This window comes from Chinchilla lanigera, unplaced genomic scaffold (genome assembly GCF_000276665.1).
Source record: "Chinchilla lanigera isolate Chin_1 unplaced genomic scaffold, ChiLan1.0 scaffold00167, whole genome shotgun sequence".
NCBI classification, from domain to species: domain Eukaryota; kingdom Metazoa; phylum Chordata; class Mammalia; order Rodentia; family Chinchillidae; genus Chinchilla; species Chinchilla lanigera.
This window is the reverse complement of record NW_004955568.1, coordinates 1,659,726-1,676,038: the sequence shown is the minus strand read 5'-3', so window position 1 is coordinate 1,676,038 and position 16,313 is coordinate 1,659,726. Positions and strand designations below refer to the sequence as shown.

At 42.1% G+C, this 16,313-nt stretch overlaps 1 protein-coding gene across 2 annotated transcripts in view; it reads right to left on the bottom strand.

The window, feature by feature from the left end:
* Positions 1 to 15,682, bottom strand: part of Notch2 (notch 2) — a 151,929-nt gene extending 136,247 nt beyond the window's left edge. The window contains exon 1 of one of the 2 annotated variants that reach the window (XM_013509350.1): positions 15,236 to 15,682. In XM_013509350.1, the coding sequence (XP_013364804.1) occupies positions 15,236 to 15,366 (131 nt within the window). In that variant the 5' untranslated portion in view covers positions 15,367 to 15,682. The remainder of the gene's footprint in view (positions 1 to 15,235) is intronic. The other variant, XM_005413481.2, reaches the window with a different exon arrangement.
* Positions 15,683 to 16,313: the final 631 nt, after the last annotated feature.

Genomic DNA, 16,313 nt, shown 5'->3' with positions numbered 1-16,313 from the left:
CACAGTCCAGAGAAAGCTATTTGTAACTAAAAAGCCTGGCATAAAACATTTCTGAGCACAAATACTGTTTGACTCTGGACACCATTTTCAAACTTTCTAAAAAAATTTTATTAAAAAACACCTAAATTTTATTTTTAAAAAACCCCTTCATTCCTCATCTGAATCTACAAAGAATTTCTTTGGGGGTCAAAAATAACAAAGAAAAAGTTGCTAAAAACTGTCTCTGGAGTATCACAAACATAAGTTGATTCTTCCTCATTATTAAAAAGATTTAAAGGGAACTAGATCTCCTCAAAATGCAAGTTTGATGTTTAAATAACTCCCATACGTAAGTGTTCGCTCAGAATTAAGATAAGAGTAAAAGATCAATTTAGTACAAAAAGTACATTAAATCCAAAATTACGTTATCTGAGGAGCAGTGATGGTGAACATTTTAAAACTTTCAATGATAACAAACAGCCCGCTACAGCATGCATGCCAGACGCTCGCCACACTGTACTAGAGGATTTCACCAGACAGACAATAGCATTGTTTACTGTGGTTAAGTGTGTTAGATTCAGAGTCAGGCAAAGGCTGTTCCAGGGGCTGTTCTGGTCCCCCGACTACCACGGTGACTTTCATGACCATTCCTTAACCTTTCTGTAAACAGGAATCACAACACTTCCTGTAAGGACAAAAAGAAACAGGTAGAAAGCTGCTTCCAAAGTAACTGTCACATGAGTAAACTCTCAGTGTATGAAGATACTGATACATAAACTCCATGAGAACAGAGATCTTTGTGCATTTGGTTCACTCTGTTACCAAGAAGGCATGCCTTGGGTGAGCTTTCATGTGAACATTTCTAGTTCCTCCAAAGTGACGCTCACATTTACCTATATTATATCAATCTGAAACCCTTAGTGTGCATACCTGTCTTTTACAGCAGTTAACTTCAACTGTGTTTTTGAAAAGATTTAAATTATAGGAAAATATTTTAAGTGTTTTAAGGGTACTTGAGTTAACATGTGCACTGCTTACATTTTCTGTAAACTGTGTGCTTACACATAATTATAAATATCTCAAGACTATAAAAGCAAACCTTTCATAGTGCTCCCACAATGGAAAAACAAAGTCTTAGAAATAATTATAGAGGGAGCAGAAGGGAGTATAGGTAGAAGACAGTTTACAAAATCTGCAAAATAAAATTTGGAACTTTGCCTTAAAACTAAACAAAAGAAAAAACCTGACAACCATTTGTTCAAGGCTGCCAAAACTTGAGATAAGCAAATTATCATGGGAAACAAATGTGAAAATATGAAGCTCTTTTCTGAGAAAGTACCTCTACCAGTCCTGACTAATCTAATTCTGATCACTCATGATACCAGACCTGCTGGATTGTCTTAACCAGTACAAAGAAAGCCAAAGGAACAGGCAGAGGGGCTCACAGACAAAAATTTTTTCTGCTGTCACTGACACTTTCAATATGGCCACATCTTTGCCCTCCTCCACCTTTCCTACTCTTTTTCTGCTGTTGTCTCTGACGCTAACCCTTTCCAGACGTCAAAAACCAAGGATCAACAAACTGAAATACCATTTCATCAGTGAACGTGGAAGAAAAACTATCTGACAATAAATCAAGAATGTGGATTCTAGCCCCAACCTTGACCAGGCCCCAGTCCCTTCAGCCAGTCACTGTTTCTGTGGGCTTTGGTTTCCTCATCTTTAAAATAAGGATGGACGAGGTAAGTGGTTCCCAGCACAAGCTCCTCAAATCTCCAAGGGCCCTAAGGTTCTAATGAAAGAAAATAGAATATCTGCACTTTTTTGAAAACATCTAATAGAGATAATTATATAAATGACTGCTTTAAGGCTAATTAAAACATCAAGTAGTCAGGTCTTAGACTAGTATTCCTTCCTCATGGAGATCCTGGATGGCATGATGACATTTGTCATATCACAGGAAATGTGAGAATGACAGTACTGGGCATGATACTGTTGTCAAAGCTGTACAGAAAAATCACAGTAGCACTAAATGGATCATCTAACCACAATATCTAGTTAATAAATAACAGGCAAATGATTTAACACCTATCAATACAGTTTTCATAAAGACAAAATTTCTCCACATTAGAAGGGTACCCCATTAAATGAACAAACTCAAATGCAATACTCTTCAGTAATTACAAGGTCATGGGAAACCAGCAAATCTGCATGCTCTAAAGGTGAAGCTCATCTTTCCTCCCCAAATGCTGGTCACTCACCCATTTTGATTAAAGCAAAGTGAATGCAATGAAAGGCCAGTGCAGACTGACACAGAATAACACCACCACTACCACGTACTTACTACACTCTATATGCCAGCACTGCCCAATGAATTTAACACTTACTTAACAACCCGAACAATTACTGTTATTATCCTCAATCTATGAATAAGAAAACTGAAGCACAGAGTGCTTAAGAAACTCACCCAAGGATACAGGATGAGCAAGTTTAAAACCATACATAAGTATCCCCACCTCCTCCCCACAAAAACTGGCAACTCCCTCTCCAACAGAGGTCTTTCTAGAAATACAAAAAGGAACTGTCCCAAAGCAGAGCAACCCTCTGTAGGGCTCATGGCATGGCCCATTTTGGCTTAAAGACTCATCCTTAGCCAGGTGTAATGGTGCACACCTATAATTCCAGCACTCTGCAAGGCTGAGACAGAAGGATCCCAAGTTCAGGTCCACTACGGGCAACTTAGCAAGACCCTACCTCAAATAAAAGTGAACGGGGGCATGGGGGTGAGGATGTAGCTCATTGCGAAGGCCCTGGATTTAATCTCCAATAATGAAAGGGGAAAAAAACTCACTCTTAATGGGAACTTTCATCTGAATTCTATTTGCTTGTCCTGGAAATAGAAATCAACTGAGAGAATGCAAAGGCTATCAATGCATTAGTCAAATAGCATCCATCCATTTCTTACTTAGAAGATATAAAACATTCCTAACAGGTTGGCTCTTTAAAAGGGGTAGTTTTGTGAGTTAATTTTTAGTTATTCCTATCATAAAACATGTCTCTGCAATGCACTAGGACAATATTGGAACAAACCTGCCTCTAAATCTCAACTAAGACACTTAATTGCATTATCCTGAGCATGTTACAAGCCTCAGTTTCCCCACTTCCCTATTCCCTCTCTGAGGTATACAAAGCACAACTGGAGACCCTGTGAAGCTGGACAGGGATTTGAATCCTGTCAACTTCTCTCATTAACCACTGTCTTACTCCACATATTGAGCTAAGAATCCAAGCTCCAAAGTCCTTATCTATCATAAAGATAAATACCGTCTGCCCCAAAGGACAGCAATATGAATTAAATGAAGAACTAATATAAAACCCTAACAAGAATAAAGGATACATGATAAAAATTCAACAATTTAAAAAGAAAAAAGCTAAAGTATAAAAAAAATCAATGTGTAATTTTAAGTCTCCAAGTAAACAATGGTACGTAAGTCAGCTAAGCCTTCTGAGCCAGTTTCCATCAAAGTTCTGTGGTGGTTAAAGGAGGCAACTGTGCAAGAGTAAACTATAAATTCCTTTAAACTGTATAGTGTTGGGGATTGTTTTATTTTATAAAAATAATTTTATGTTAATTATATTTACTGGACCCTCCAAATACTACCTCCATCTTTAAAACAGAAAAACGGAGACAGAAAAACATTAAGCCCCAACAGGAAGGTTGATGGTTCCAAAAGTATGGTGCAGACAAGGGCTGAGCCAAAACAAATTCAGAACAGGACAAAGCAGAAAATTAACAAGTCTTAAAGGAGAAAGATGAGAATAAATACTCATCAACCTATGTTTTTAATCAGCAGCTTCACCTGCTGGTTAAGCCTGTCAGTGCACAATCAGACATAATAATTCTCTTACTTCCTCCCAGAAACAGTATTAGACCTCACTGTGAGAGAGAACTTCACTATCTAATCTATTTTCCCATTCATAAATCAGTTATGTGGAAAGAGCACAGAAACAAAGACCAGTGGGCCCAAACTGACATTCTCTGAACCACCTCATTAAAAAAAAAAAAAAAAAAAAAGAGGTCGGGCGGTTTGCAATCCTTCAGCCCTGAGAGAGGTTTCCTCTTTGGTTGGTCAGAAATGTCCTCATTCTCCAAGTGTTCTCATGCTAAATATGGTAATAGCTGGCAAACAACCAGCCCAGTAAATTCCAGTGATACTTAAGAAAGCATTCATATTGCCTGAAATTACTCTGAACAGAACACTTGAGACCTACCAGGCTTCAGCAGAGAGCAGTTCAGATGGAGCACTGAATGTCAAAAGCAGTGGGGTGCCTAAAGAACACACACGTTTGGAAAAAAACAATCTACTCTTCTTCACTGCAACATTCTTCAGTAACATACTGATCTCCTTCCCACTGTGCACACAGCACTGCATTGGGGTAGGGAGGCTGGAGGGAGAAACGGGAAAAACAGGTGGTGCCCATGGGGTGCCAAAACAACAGGTTGCCTCAGTGGGTTCTGAGCCACAACTAATCAGTCTGTGAAGGGAGAAGGGAGGGAACTTGCCCTGTTGTCTCAACAAACTGAGGAGACCACAGTACAGGCTTCTCAGGTCAAAATGTCAGAAGTGGTAGTGTGTGGGGACACAGTACTGCCTCTCCCTTTCAGGGGTGTTACATGCCTCAAAAAATCTCAGATATCAAAGAAGACAAAACAATAGGTTACCCTCACCTACCCCAAATCACAAATTTGGTTCCAGAATACGCTGTTTTCCTCTAACACCTTTTTTTATTCCATATTAAAGTGAACATGTATTTCCTGGACACTTACAATTGGCAGCAAAAGTCCTTATAATACATCCAGATTAGCATTTTAAAGCAGCTATGGAAAGTATCAGTTAACAAATACATGAAAAATTGCTCATGCTCATCACAAATCATAGCATAAAAAAGCAATTTTTCAAATGAGTCAGTTCTTATATCAAAGCTGGTAGCAATGAGATAATATGTATTGTTAATTATTGTCATATACATTCTGACATATTTAAAATAAAGGGCTAGTAATGTTTAAAGAACTTTTTCAAATCAAAAAAGCAAACACTTTGATGATTAAAAGACACAATTTATCAAATAAAAAAGAAAAAGGAAATGCAATGCAAATGGCCAGTGAACATTACTGTAGTCAAAGGGGCAGACCTAAGTTAAAAGAGCATTTACCACTTGCCAAGAAGTTAAGAGTTTTACAAATGAAACCTCGTATTGACAAAGGTTGGGAACACTGACAGTCCTATATTCTGCTAATGAAAGTATAACTTGGTCAAAACTGTAGAAAAAGGAATTTGGCAATGTGTGTCAAAAGCCCCCAAAAGGTCCAGATTACAAAAAAAAAAAAAAATTTAACTTCTGGGACTTTATATTTGGAAATAAATATTTCTAGTAAGACATATGAATAAGGATGCTCACAGCATTATTTAGAACTAAAACTGGTAACTAAGAACTGATTTCAGTCTAAATGAATTATAATGGATTCCCAAGACATAACATGGCCAGGAATGCAGCTCAGTGTTATCACATGTGAGGCCCTGAGCTCAATCTCTAGCACTGAAAAAACAAGAGTGAATGAATAGCAAATTTCCTTTTAACCTTAGTTTTGCTGGATGTGGTGGCACATACCTGTAATCCCAGCACTTAGGAGGCTGAGGCAGAAGGATCTCTGCAAGTTCAAGGCTAGCCTGGGCTACATAGTGAGTTCACGGCCAGACTGAACTACATAGTTAAAGACTTTGTCTCAAAAAAAGAAAAAAAGACATAACAGCATGCAGCCTTTGAAATAATAATCTTAAAAAATATTTATATGTGTGGGAAAATGTTTTCATTACATGGTACAAAAGCATATGACAAAAGTGTGTGTATGTTAATGTGCCATTTACAATAATGGCCACCAAAACATAAGAACTCTTTCAAATGCATCAAAATGTTAACCATGAGTTTGCATTAAAGGTTCTGGAATTACTAGAGATCTTAATTTTCTCTTATATTTTCCTGGTTTAGTGGGTTTTTCTGTGGGGGGCAGGGATCTGAACACAGCCTTCATACTGAGCTACAAACATGTTTAACTATTTCTAAATGGACCATTATTTAAATCACATATACATTAAAAAAAAAAAAAACTTGTGAAGGTGCCAGAGAAAATCAAGAAAGTATAAATATGAGTTAATTATGTATAAACATAAGGAATAATTCTGTTGATATGTAAACCTACCTGAAATTGAAACTGTTACAGTGTTTGTTTTTAGTTACAACCATTTTGCTGAAGTCTCTTGGAAAGTATGTGCCACCAGAGCCATGGCAGTTGCTCCCACTGGAAATAACATAATGACATAAACTGGCATGATTCACCAGAAATGGTCTTTTTCCTTAAAAATTCTCATAAAGATTAGGAAGGAGGGTTCTTTTTTTCTGTTTCTGTGTTTTGTTTTGTTTTATTTGTAGTACTGGGGTTTGAACCCAGGGCCTTCCCACTGAGCTACATCCCTACACTTTTTTTTAACTGTTTGAGACAATCTCACTAAGTTACTGAGTTATCCTAGCTGAGCTTGAACTTTCAATCCTTCTGCCTCAGCCTCCTACAATGCTAGGACTACAGCGCTTTTTAAGTTTTATTTTGAGAGAGTCTTGCTAAATTACCCAGGCTGTCTTTGAACTTTTATTCCTGCTGCCTTAGTCTCCCGATTAGCTGGGCTTATAGGCGTGCACAATAGTTGGCAGGAAGTGTTTAGATGTTGTAATAAAGTAAATACCCCTAATGTTTCTAAGCTAAAGAAGATCTAGCAGATGAACAGTTATACTCACAGCAAGGAAAACATATAAAAACTAATAATCGAAATATACATGTCCTGAAACTTCAGTGAGTTTTGACACCTTCTGAACAAGTCCCCGTGGAAGCCAAGAATTAAAAGTATCTTTGCAGCTCAGCACATGCACCACTTAGAGAGGTTAACCCACTAGCACTATCTAGTGTAGTGACTATTCATATTAGAAACTCAACGGACCACATCACTGAGTAGACAGTATTCAATTATTCTTATTTGAATATTGGATAACTGTGCCAGCTTACCAACTTTTCCCCCGCTAAGTATCAGTTAAAACAGACTGGTGAAAATGAGACTTACAAGCCTTCCAGAAGCTTCTCACAAAAGAGATGAGAATGAAGAGATAATAAGGCAAACTCCTCCATTTAAAAATGTACCTGCCTCCAAACAAGGCAGTATAGTATAGAATGTAACGAGAGTTTCTCATTTAACACCTTATTCAGCAAGCAAAATCATATTTTAAAAGTATGCTATTTGTTAAGTTGAAACATTAAGGAGACAATATCTGACTCCAATCAAAATACTATCATGATTTCCTTACTTCACAAAATACATAGACTCTCTCATATGAATAAACATGTATACAGGTGGGAGAGTACTCTTAACCCAGAAACAGGTTCTGCAACACCACCGACCCAACCTGTCTTTGTGCAGCGATGAGTCCATCTTGCTTCTATTCCGCTGCCAATAACCTGCAGAAGGCATGGACTGTAAGACCTGTAACTGCCCTAGGCAAACCTCCAGGAAAGGTGCTTCAGGTCAGTGCAAAGAGAGACACTGACCCCTCAATGCCTGGCCCCAAGACCAAAGGTGCCACAGCTGGGTCAATGTAAGTGGCCTGCAGTTCAAGAGGGTCGAGGAACCGTAAAACAACCCCCAACAGCTTGTTCGACCCTATCTAGTAATGTGCAAACTGTTGAGAAGCTAGTAGGGCAGGGTTTTGCCAAGACAAGTACAAAAGAGAAGGGAGATGTTAGTGTGATTAATCAATGCCACCTGAGGCAGTAGCCATGGGTGTGTCCGCACCACACTCAAGTCTCGGTCTGACTGTGATGAGAAATCCCTTTAGCTCCTACCACTGAGAACTGGACCCTTCAGAAACTACTAGTATATCTCCACCTTGTCACAGCTCAGACCTGGCACCCCAGGACTGAGGACACCAGGCTCTCTCTTGTCACAAACCACAAAGAGACATAATGGAGCCACAACATGACAAATGTATATTTATACCCCACCACACAAAGGGGTCATTGTCTTTTCCCCATGTCAAGTTTTGATTCTTCTAAATTTCACCAAGTAAGAGGAAAATGGCAGAAAGCACACCACAGCAAAGAAGCCAGAGAGTAAGCTGGAACTGCCCATCCCCGGTGGTATGAAGACCTGGAGTTTACTCCCCAGACCCTCTCTTAGTCATGCAGGCTGTCAGCAATTACTTACTGAGTACAGATAAATGATGACATGACTGTATTTCATATTGCTCACTGTGTGCCATCCGTCTTGTCTCCATGATGATGTGAGGACTAGGGGGTAGGTCAGTCATGGTTCCCACTGATCTACATACTAGAATATTCTGTCCCACCCACCACATGATGCCAAGTAAGTGTGGCAACACACCACAACCACCTCAATTCACCACTAAGACAACAGAGTTACAAAGACAGTAAATCTTAGAACTATAAGGATCCTATCAGAGTTACATCAAAACTTACATGTTTACATTATAAATAACAAAATAACCGCTTTGCTCACTATGACCCTTATCATCTCCTTCTTGGCTTTACTCTTTCTCTTAAGGCTACAATGCATTTTTTACCTCAAAGCTAACATTTCCCTCAAAAAAGGACAAGAAGAAGGAAAAAAAGATCAACAGCAAACCTTCTACCATCAGCAGGGAACACTGCAGTTTGTCTCATCCCATGAGCCCATAAGCACATCCTTTTGGATCTGACAACTCTCTCTTCTTCCCATCAAGTACAACAACTTCGCTTTGGAAGAGGCAATACTGGGATCCTTCTTGCAGACTACTCTATTCTGTTCTTTAAAAGAAGCCATAGATTCCTTTTCCTCTCTCCCTTTTTCATTCTTTACTTGCTGGAGTAACCTAGATACCCCCAAATCAGAACCACTTGCAGTGAGTGACCTTATATTCACATTAACACATATAAGGGAAATTCTAACACCAGTTATGCATTTATAGGTTAACAAAACAGACACCCTCAAAGGAAGCATCATTCACAAGGGCTGAAGACAGAATTCCTTAGGTTACACCAAAAAGACCTGAATGCCTATGCATCCTGGCATCTCAGGTAACATTCTGGAGGGAAAGAAGGCATCCACCAAAGTCACACATAATACAAACATCAGTCCTAAAACACAGGATAGTTAGCAGGTTAGTTTTTTAAAAGACAAAACAAACAACTTTATCAGCCTTATGCAAATACCGGGGCAGCTTCCTTCTCCTGAATAAGCTGGGCATTCGGGAAGATGCAGGCATGCACAAGGAGGAAAAGATGAGCAAAGGACCTAGCTGAAACAATCTATCTATGGCACTGTCTTTACCATAAAGGCTGAGGAGAACACTGCTGGACAAATACTCTCCTCCCACCAGGGACTACCTGGCAGGGAGTTGTGACACACGCAGGGCTGAGATGGTTCACCAGAGCCATTCTCCCACACAAGACAGTCTTCACATTTCCATTGGGTTCTACTCCCATGGCAGACAGGTGGGTGTGAGTTCAGTGAAGGGTACAAAAGCTCCCCTCTTGGATCTCTGTCACCTACACACAGCTCAGGACCGTGAGACAAATTTCAGAGATGATGCCAATGGGTGGCAATCGTAAGAAGGCAGACTACAGCCAAGTATAACAACTTTCTAGGAATGAAAGCTGGTCAGAAATGGACTCAGCTGCCCTAGAAGCAAGGAGCTGTCTACCAACAGGGTGGTCAAGCATAGAGAAGGTATATTATTACTGATCAGGATGTTCTATGAAGATCAGATCCAGCATGGTGTGGAGAAAAGGGTTAGATGGACTTTAAAGTCCTCATCAACACATTAAGTCAACAAAGATGAAAATTTCAGGTACCCTTTAAGTAATAAAAAGGCATAGCATAAAAGTGTAGGCAGGGTGAGCTTGCAATTGATGCTATCTCTTCAAAGGAGAAAATATGGACACACCCCTGACTCACTGGAGGCTTCTCCTACACAACATGTCAAAAGTGGCCGAGCAGGACTCACAGGCTTTTGCCCAAGACCTGCTGTTCTGGTGACTCTGTTCACTGGCCTATGCCAGACAATTTCTGTAGGACAGAGAAAGGCAGTGTGCAATACAGTCTCCGGCCTTAAGGAGCAAATACTTGTTGCAAAGACAATTACCCACCATGTGGTTCTCTCAAATATTTATCATGTCTCACCTCTGCAGGTATTTTTTATTAGTGGTGGTCAGGGAACTCATTTAGTGAGAAAAAAATACAATTTAGTAAGTGTACATATCAATAACCTGCTTATGATCAAAAATCTCAAAAAGATCATTAAAACAAACTAACTTTGTTAATGCTAAGGTAAAAAATACCATTCCAAAAATGTCTAGTCTTAAAAATGATAAAAGTACAGTCAGGTATGACAATTGAACAAAAGAAGAGAAACTGCTGGCCTATACTGTTAAAACAGGAAGCAGTACAGTGAGAGTGGGGGGGTGCGGGGGTGAATGCCAGGGCCTTTGAAGTTAGATTCCAAAGTCAAAATGACCTTTATAAATAGCAGAAGTGATCAGGAAAAAGAAAAAGAATTAATGAATGCAACCACATACGCACAAAGAAATTCAGAATGGCAAATTTAAATAAAACATCTGAGGAAGGGAAAATTTTGGTTTTTTCCCCCCAGAGTAAGGTTTCAATACAAGCAATGATTCCTGCAAATACTATTTAAAAACTGCTTAGGAGTACCATAGTAGTCCAGTAAAAGAAAAATGACTAAAAATAATTGTTTAACTAAACAAATATTTATTATGTGCCTATCAGATGCCAAGGAACCATGCCAGATAGAGGGGTAAGGGTGTGAGCATTAGAATAAACACAAGACACAACTTTTTTCCTCAAGCGTTCATTATATGAGCATTTAAGGGTGTTTTAGGTGTTTTGTGTATGTAAGCTGATGTGCTTAGGAGGTGGGGTCTGGTCAGAAGAGGTGGTCACTATGGGTGTGGCCTGGAATGGTCTGTCTCCTCCCTAGTTCCTCCCTTCCCTCTTCGCTCTCCTCCACCGTGCCACTAAGGCGCACCAGTCTGCCTCTGAACCAGCCCACTATGAACTGAAGCCTCTACAAACTGTGACCTAAGATAAACCTTTTTTCCTTTAAGTTGTGGTGTTGGGCATTGTGTCCCTGCAACTAGGAAAGTAACTAACACAAAGGCTAAAACAGTATCCTTCCTCCACGTCACCTAACCAATTAATAACAGACCTAGAAGAGAATTCTAGTCGTCTGACTCCTAGTTTTGTGATCTTTCCAAAATACTACACATCTGGCAGATTGAGTAAAAAAAAAAAAAAAAAGATGAAAATAAAAGAAATGAAAACCTTTGGCTTCAAGTCATTTGCAGAGAAAGGGAGGAAGGCAGGAAGAGAATCAGGGAAGGATGGAAGGAAAATGAAAGCATCAAGTTGAGACATCTAGAGAGAGATATCAAGAAATGAAGCATTTAAATATCAACCATAAACACAACATACGGATACTTAAGGATATTGAATCATTTATTATGCTCTCTCATTCAAATAATGCTCTGAAGTTTTTTTCACTCTGAACAAAGAATCAAAAATTGATATATGTTAGTGATACTTGAGGAAAAAAGTAAGGGGACAGGAGAATTTATAATAGCATTCAAATATAAGAAGCCCTTCTAAAATGACAATGGAGACACACTGGACCCAGATAAACAAGAAAGAATGACATTATATACTATAGCTTTTTAGCAATTTCTGAATTCCTCAAGAGTTAGAAGAGTTAAACAGTGGAATGGCTGACTAAGGTTGGGTTCATTATGCAAATTATTAAAATCTAGAAGGAAAGCTCCTACATGCTTCCTGAAAGTAGATAAAATGTAATCAGTAAGTGAGTTCCAGCCAGGTAATGGAAAAGATGATGCGCCTCAGGGGCATGGTGGAGGAGAGTAAAGAGGGAAGGGAGGAACTGGTGAGGAGACAGGCCACACCTATAGTGACCACCTCTTCTAACCAGACCCCACCTCCTAAGCACATCAGCTTACATACACAGGTTACTGTTTCAGAATGACATATAAACCATTAATAAAAATACAAATTCGCAGACCTACTATATCCCATTCCCTCGGTGCTGAGTCCAGGAATCACTCCAGCTGATTTTCACGCAGCCAGGACATACAGCTTTGTTCTACCACAATGGAAAGGGCAGGGTGGAGGATCACCAGGAATGGCATCAGAGAGTGGGAACCAGATCAATGCAAATTTTGTGGGCAAAATAGAATTTCTGTGGGTTTGATATTTTTAAAATGTATTGTAAGGCTGCTCTGAACCATCCAAGCATATCCCACTGAGCTTAGACATTCTTTAAAGGTCCTGAAGCTCACATCCACAACTCAGGTGACCGAGAAGTTACTTTTCTGCACTGTAAGAAACCTACAGAAGAAGTACTAAACTAGGAATAGGGCTGAGATGTTGACAAGACATGACCAGATTTTTCTAAAAAAAAAACAAAACACAGGAGAAAAGACTACCAATATTCATTCCACCACCCCAAAAAGAGGGTAAATAATAATATACAAAGAAAGACAAAGGGAAAATAGTTTTAGTGTAAATTTTTTCTTTATCTAAAAGAAAAAAACAGCCCTATGTGGTTAAAAAAAAAAAATAGTAGGGCTGGGTGTGGCAGTGCACACACCTATAATCCCAGTACTCAGGAGCCTGAGGTAGGAGGATCACTGTGAGTTTGAGGCCAGCTGGGCTACACAGCAAGACCCTGTCTCAAAGAAACAAACAACAGAGGAAAAAAAAAAAAAAAAAAAAAAAAAATTAAGCTGGGAAATTATCTAGTGGGCAATAAAATCATTGCAAAGCAAAAGAAAACAGGAGCCAAAGGGTGGTCCTGGATGACTGTTTAGGCAAATGGGTAGGTTGAAAGCTCCTTGCCTGAGGAATTCAGTACGATTTAACAATCGCCCACAAGCCAAACACAAGAACATTCAAAAGTTTGGAACGTATATTGTAACTATTACCTGGGAAAGCATGATTGTATTACATTAGGAAAATCAAGAAGCCTTCAATGCTAGACTGAGACTATTTAAGATTTGTACCAAGAAACATGCTTTTTAATCTCTTCTATTATAGTAATTTAGCACCTATGAACATCCGTCTAAAAATCTAAGTATCTAGGTCCTATCCTTTGAGCCAGACTAACATTCAACTTGACCCCCTGAAAAGTTAAGCAAACAGTAACAGTAGTACCTCGCTAGAGCAGAAGTACTGCACAGAGGAGGGTGCAGTGGTGGCAAACGTACAGCACCCCTGCCACAGTGGACTGTTTGTACCAGTGAAAGCTCGAAAAAGTTCGCCATCACTCTGCTAGGCACAGGGGTCCTAGAACGAAAGAAGTTCTGTGCCATACTGATCCTATTTTTGACATCAATCTTGTTACTTCATATTTATTACTTATATTTACTACTTCCTACAACTCTAAAGTAGCTTATACCTTTGGTTCTGTTTCATAGGTAAGGAGAATGCAGATCATGAAGACTAAGTTATTAACTTTAAGGGGAAAAAAAGCAAGTTAATGGTAGACGAGTGACTCTAGCCCTCAGATTATTTCACTAATTATTTGCCTCTTTACCCTAAATCTACACTTCTACTAAAGCTTTCACTCAAAGAAAAAAGCAAAAATGCTATTTTATTAAACATTTAAGAAACAACAAATTTTCCTTCACCATCACACAGCCTCCTGGTTCACTTCTGAAATTTGTAGGGACGTTCGGGTGTACAAAATTTGCCAAGAAGTATCCTGTTGGAGCTGAACAACCCAGTACTGTTTTCAGGTGACAAATAACCTTGTTCTGTTTAAACATCTGTGATTGGCATGTCAGATGCCTGTTAACAATGAACAAAGACCATATTTTTCCGCAGTTCATCTCTTCTTTAAAAAGAGACATAGTTCATGTGCTAGTTTTTGGGGAGATGTAAAACTTGACTTGGTGTTAGACTCAGGAAGAGAAGAGGCCCTTTTCAGTTCAGCAAACATACACAAGACACCATCCCACTGAAAGGAGTTCAGGAAGAACAAAACACTGCTTCTGCCCTGAAAGGACCTTCTGAACACCTTTTCAGTATCATGGGTTTAATATACATTCTTTTAATTAACCCTATTAGCTGGGTAATTTCATTAACATTTTATTGGCAAGTTAATATAGCAGGTTTGTATCCAGGATTACAGAGCAGGGCTCCTTAGCCCCAACCTCTCCGCACGCAACAGTCTGAAGAAATTTAGACTCTCTAAGTGTGAGTGGGATGGGTAAGATATGATTGGATTTCCTTTCCTTGCTCCAACCGCGTTAGCAAGACTGTTGGGAATATCCAACCGTAAAGAAGCTTTGTAAGTAAGCACTTTGAATCAACGTATCCACTTTTCCTCACCCGCCCCTGCCCTACCCGCAACCACGCCAAAAAAGCAGCAGACGCTGCTGCCAGGTTGGAGGAGTTGGCGATCGTCACACCACATTCCTGGGTCTGGACACAGACTGAAAGAGCAGCAGAGCTCCGCGCCTCGGAAAGAACAACACCAGTTGAGATTTTTAAACCCTGTGGCTCAGCATGCAGCCACACCAGTTTCCCCACTGCTCCGGTCTCCACCTTTCAACAAAGGTGGAGAAAGGCGCCCGCCTCGTCCACACACCCAACTCCTCCGGACCGCCGTCGGGCTGGAGTGTCAACGCCCCGGCGCGCCGCAGACCCCGTCGCACCCCCACCAAGCCCCGCCGCACACCAGGCTGCGCGCTCCCCGGCTCGGCCTGCCCCGCCGCCCTCGGCGCCACCCGGGCATTCCTTCAGCGCGGCGCGGCCGCGGCCCTTCCCAACCCCAGGGAACGCGCACCCAAAGGCGCAAAATGCCCCGGTCCCCGACGCCAACTCGGAAGGGGTCGAGCCTGAGACTCGCGGCGCAGCCTCGCCCCAGCCGAGGAGGCGTGCACGGCCCTGGCGCAGGGGACCGCGGGGGCGGCCTCCAGAGCCGCGGCCCACGCTGCCCCAACTTTCGGGAAGCAAGCGGCCGAGCCGGTCCTCCCGGGCAGAGGAGGTCGTCGGGAGCGGTCGCCTCAGGTAGCCGTCCGGGAAGGGGCGGCGGGCGCGGGATTGCGCCCCTCGTCGACACTCACCGCGCGCGGGGTCCGCGCGCCACAGCCACAGCGCCAGGAGCGCCCACAGCGGAGCGGGGCGCAGGGCGGGCATCTTCCCGGTCGCCTCCTCCTCCGCCCCCGCCGCCGCCGCCGCCGGGGCAGATCCACATGGGGAGGGGTCCCGACCGAGAAGCCGCGCTCCCTCCTCCCCTGCTGCCGCTGCGTCTCCGGCCCGGCGCTGCGTTCCGAAGCTCAGGCGTCTGCGCCTCGACTGCCTGCGCCGCGACTCCGCCGCTCGCCGGCCGCCGCCCGAAGTTTGGCTGAAACTTTCTCGGGTGTGCAGCGAAGCAGCCTCGTGTGTCCTTCCGCCTGGGCCGCCTCCTCCCACCGCAAGGCCCCGCCCCCTGTCGCCGCGGCCTCGGCCCTGCAGCCCGGGCACCCAGGGGTTTCCCGCAGGAAGAAGCGCCGGCCCGAGCTCCGCGCGGAGGGATCTACTACGAGGGCTCACCCGAGCGCCCTAGTCCTCTCCACCCCGCGCCGGGCTCCACTCCGACGCCCCTGCCCCGGGTCCGCGCAGAAGCCCGATCTGGGCCGTGCCCTGGTGAGGTGATGCGTGCAAGCCTCTGAATTTCAGACACTAGGCTCTACCAGGATCCTGAACTTGCGGGGAGAGGTCGCCCTCGTGCCCCCACACTCTGACACCTTCCCCTGCTACGTAGAAGAATAGGCAGAGAAAGACCAGTACTGTCAAAGAAGGAAATAGGAGCTAAGGCGCCAAAGTTCACGTAAAAGGAGCAGAGCAGTCAACTGGGGGTGCAGGCTTCATTCATTCACTCTTCATTCATTCTTCATTCATTCATTCATCCTGTAGTTCATTTAGCAAATCATAAGTGCCTTACTTTGTGTACCACTGTGCTTGGGACAGAGGAGTAGTAAATAACACGATGTACAAGGACTTCGAGGACTAATCCTCTGCTCCAGGCTAGGGGATTCAGGCCATGGTTTCATGGAGCAGCTGTGATGAGAGCAGGATCTTGAAAGGTCAGTAAAACGTGAAGACCTGCTAAGGATATTCGTCGTAACATTGTAATAGCTGGAAAGTGGGAATAACCTAAAT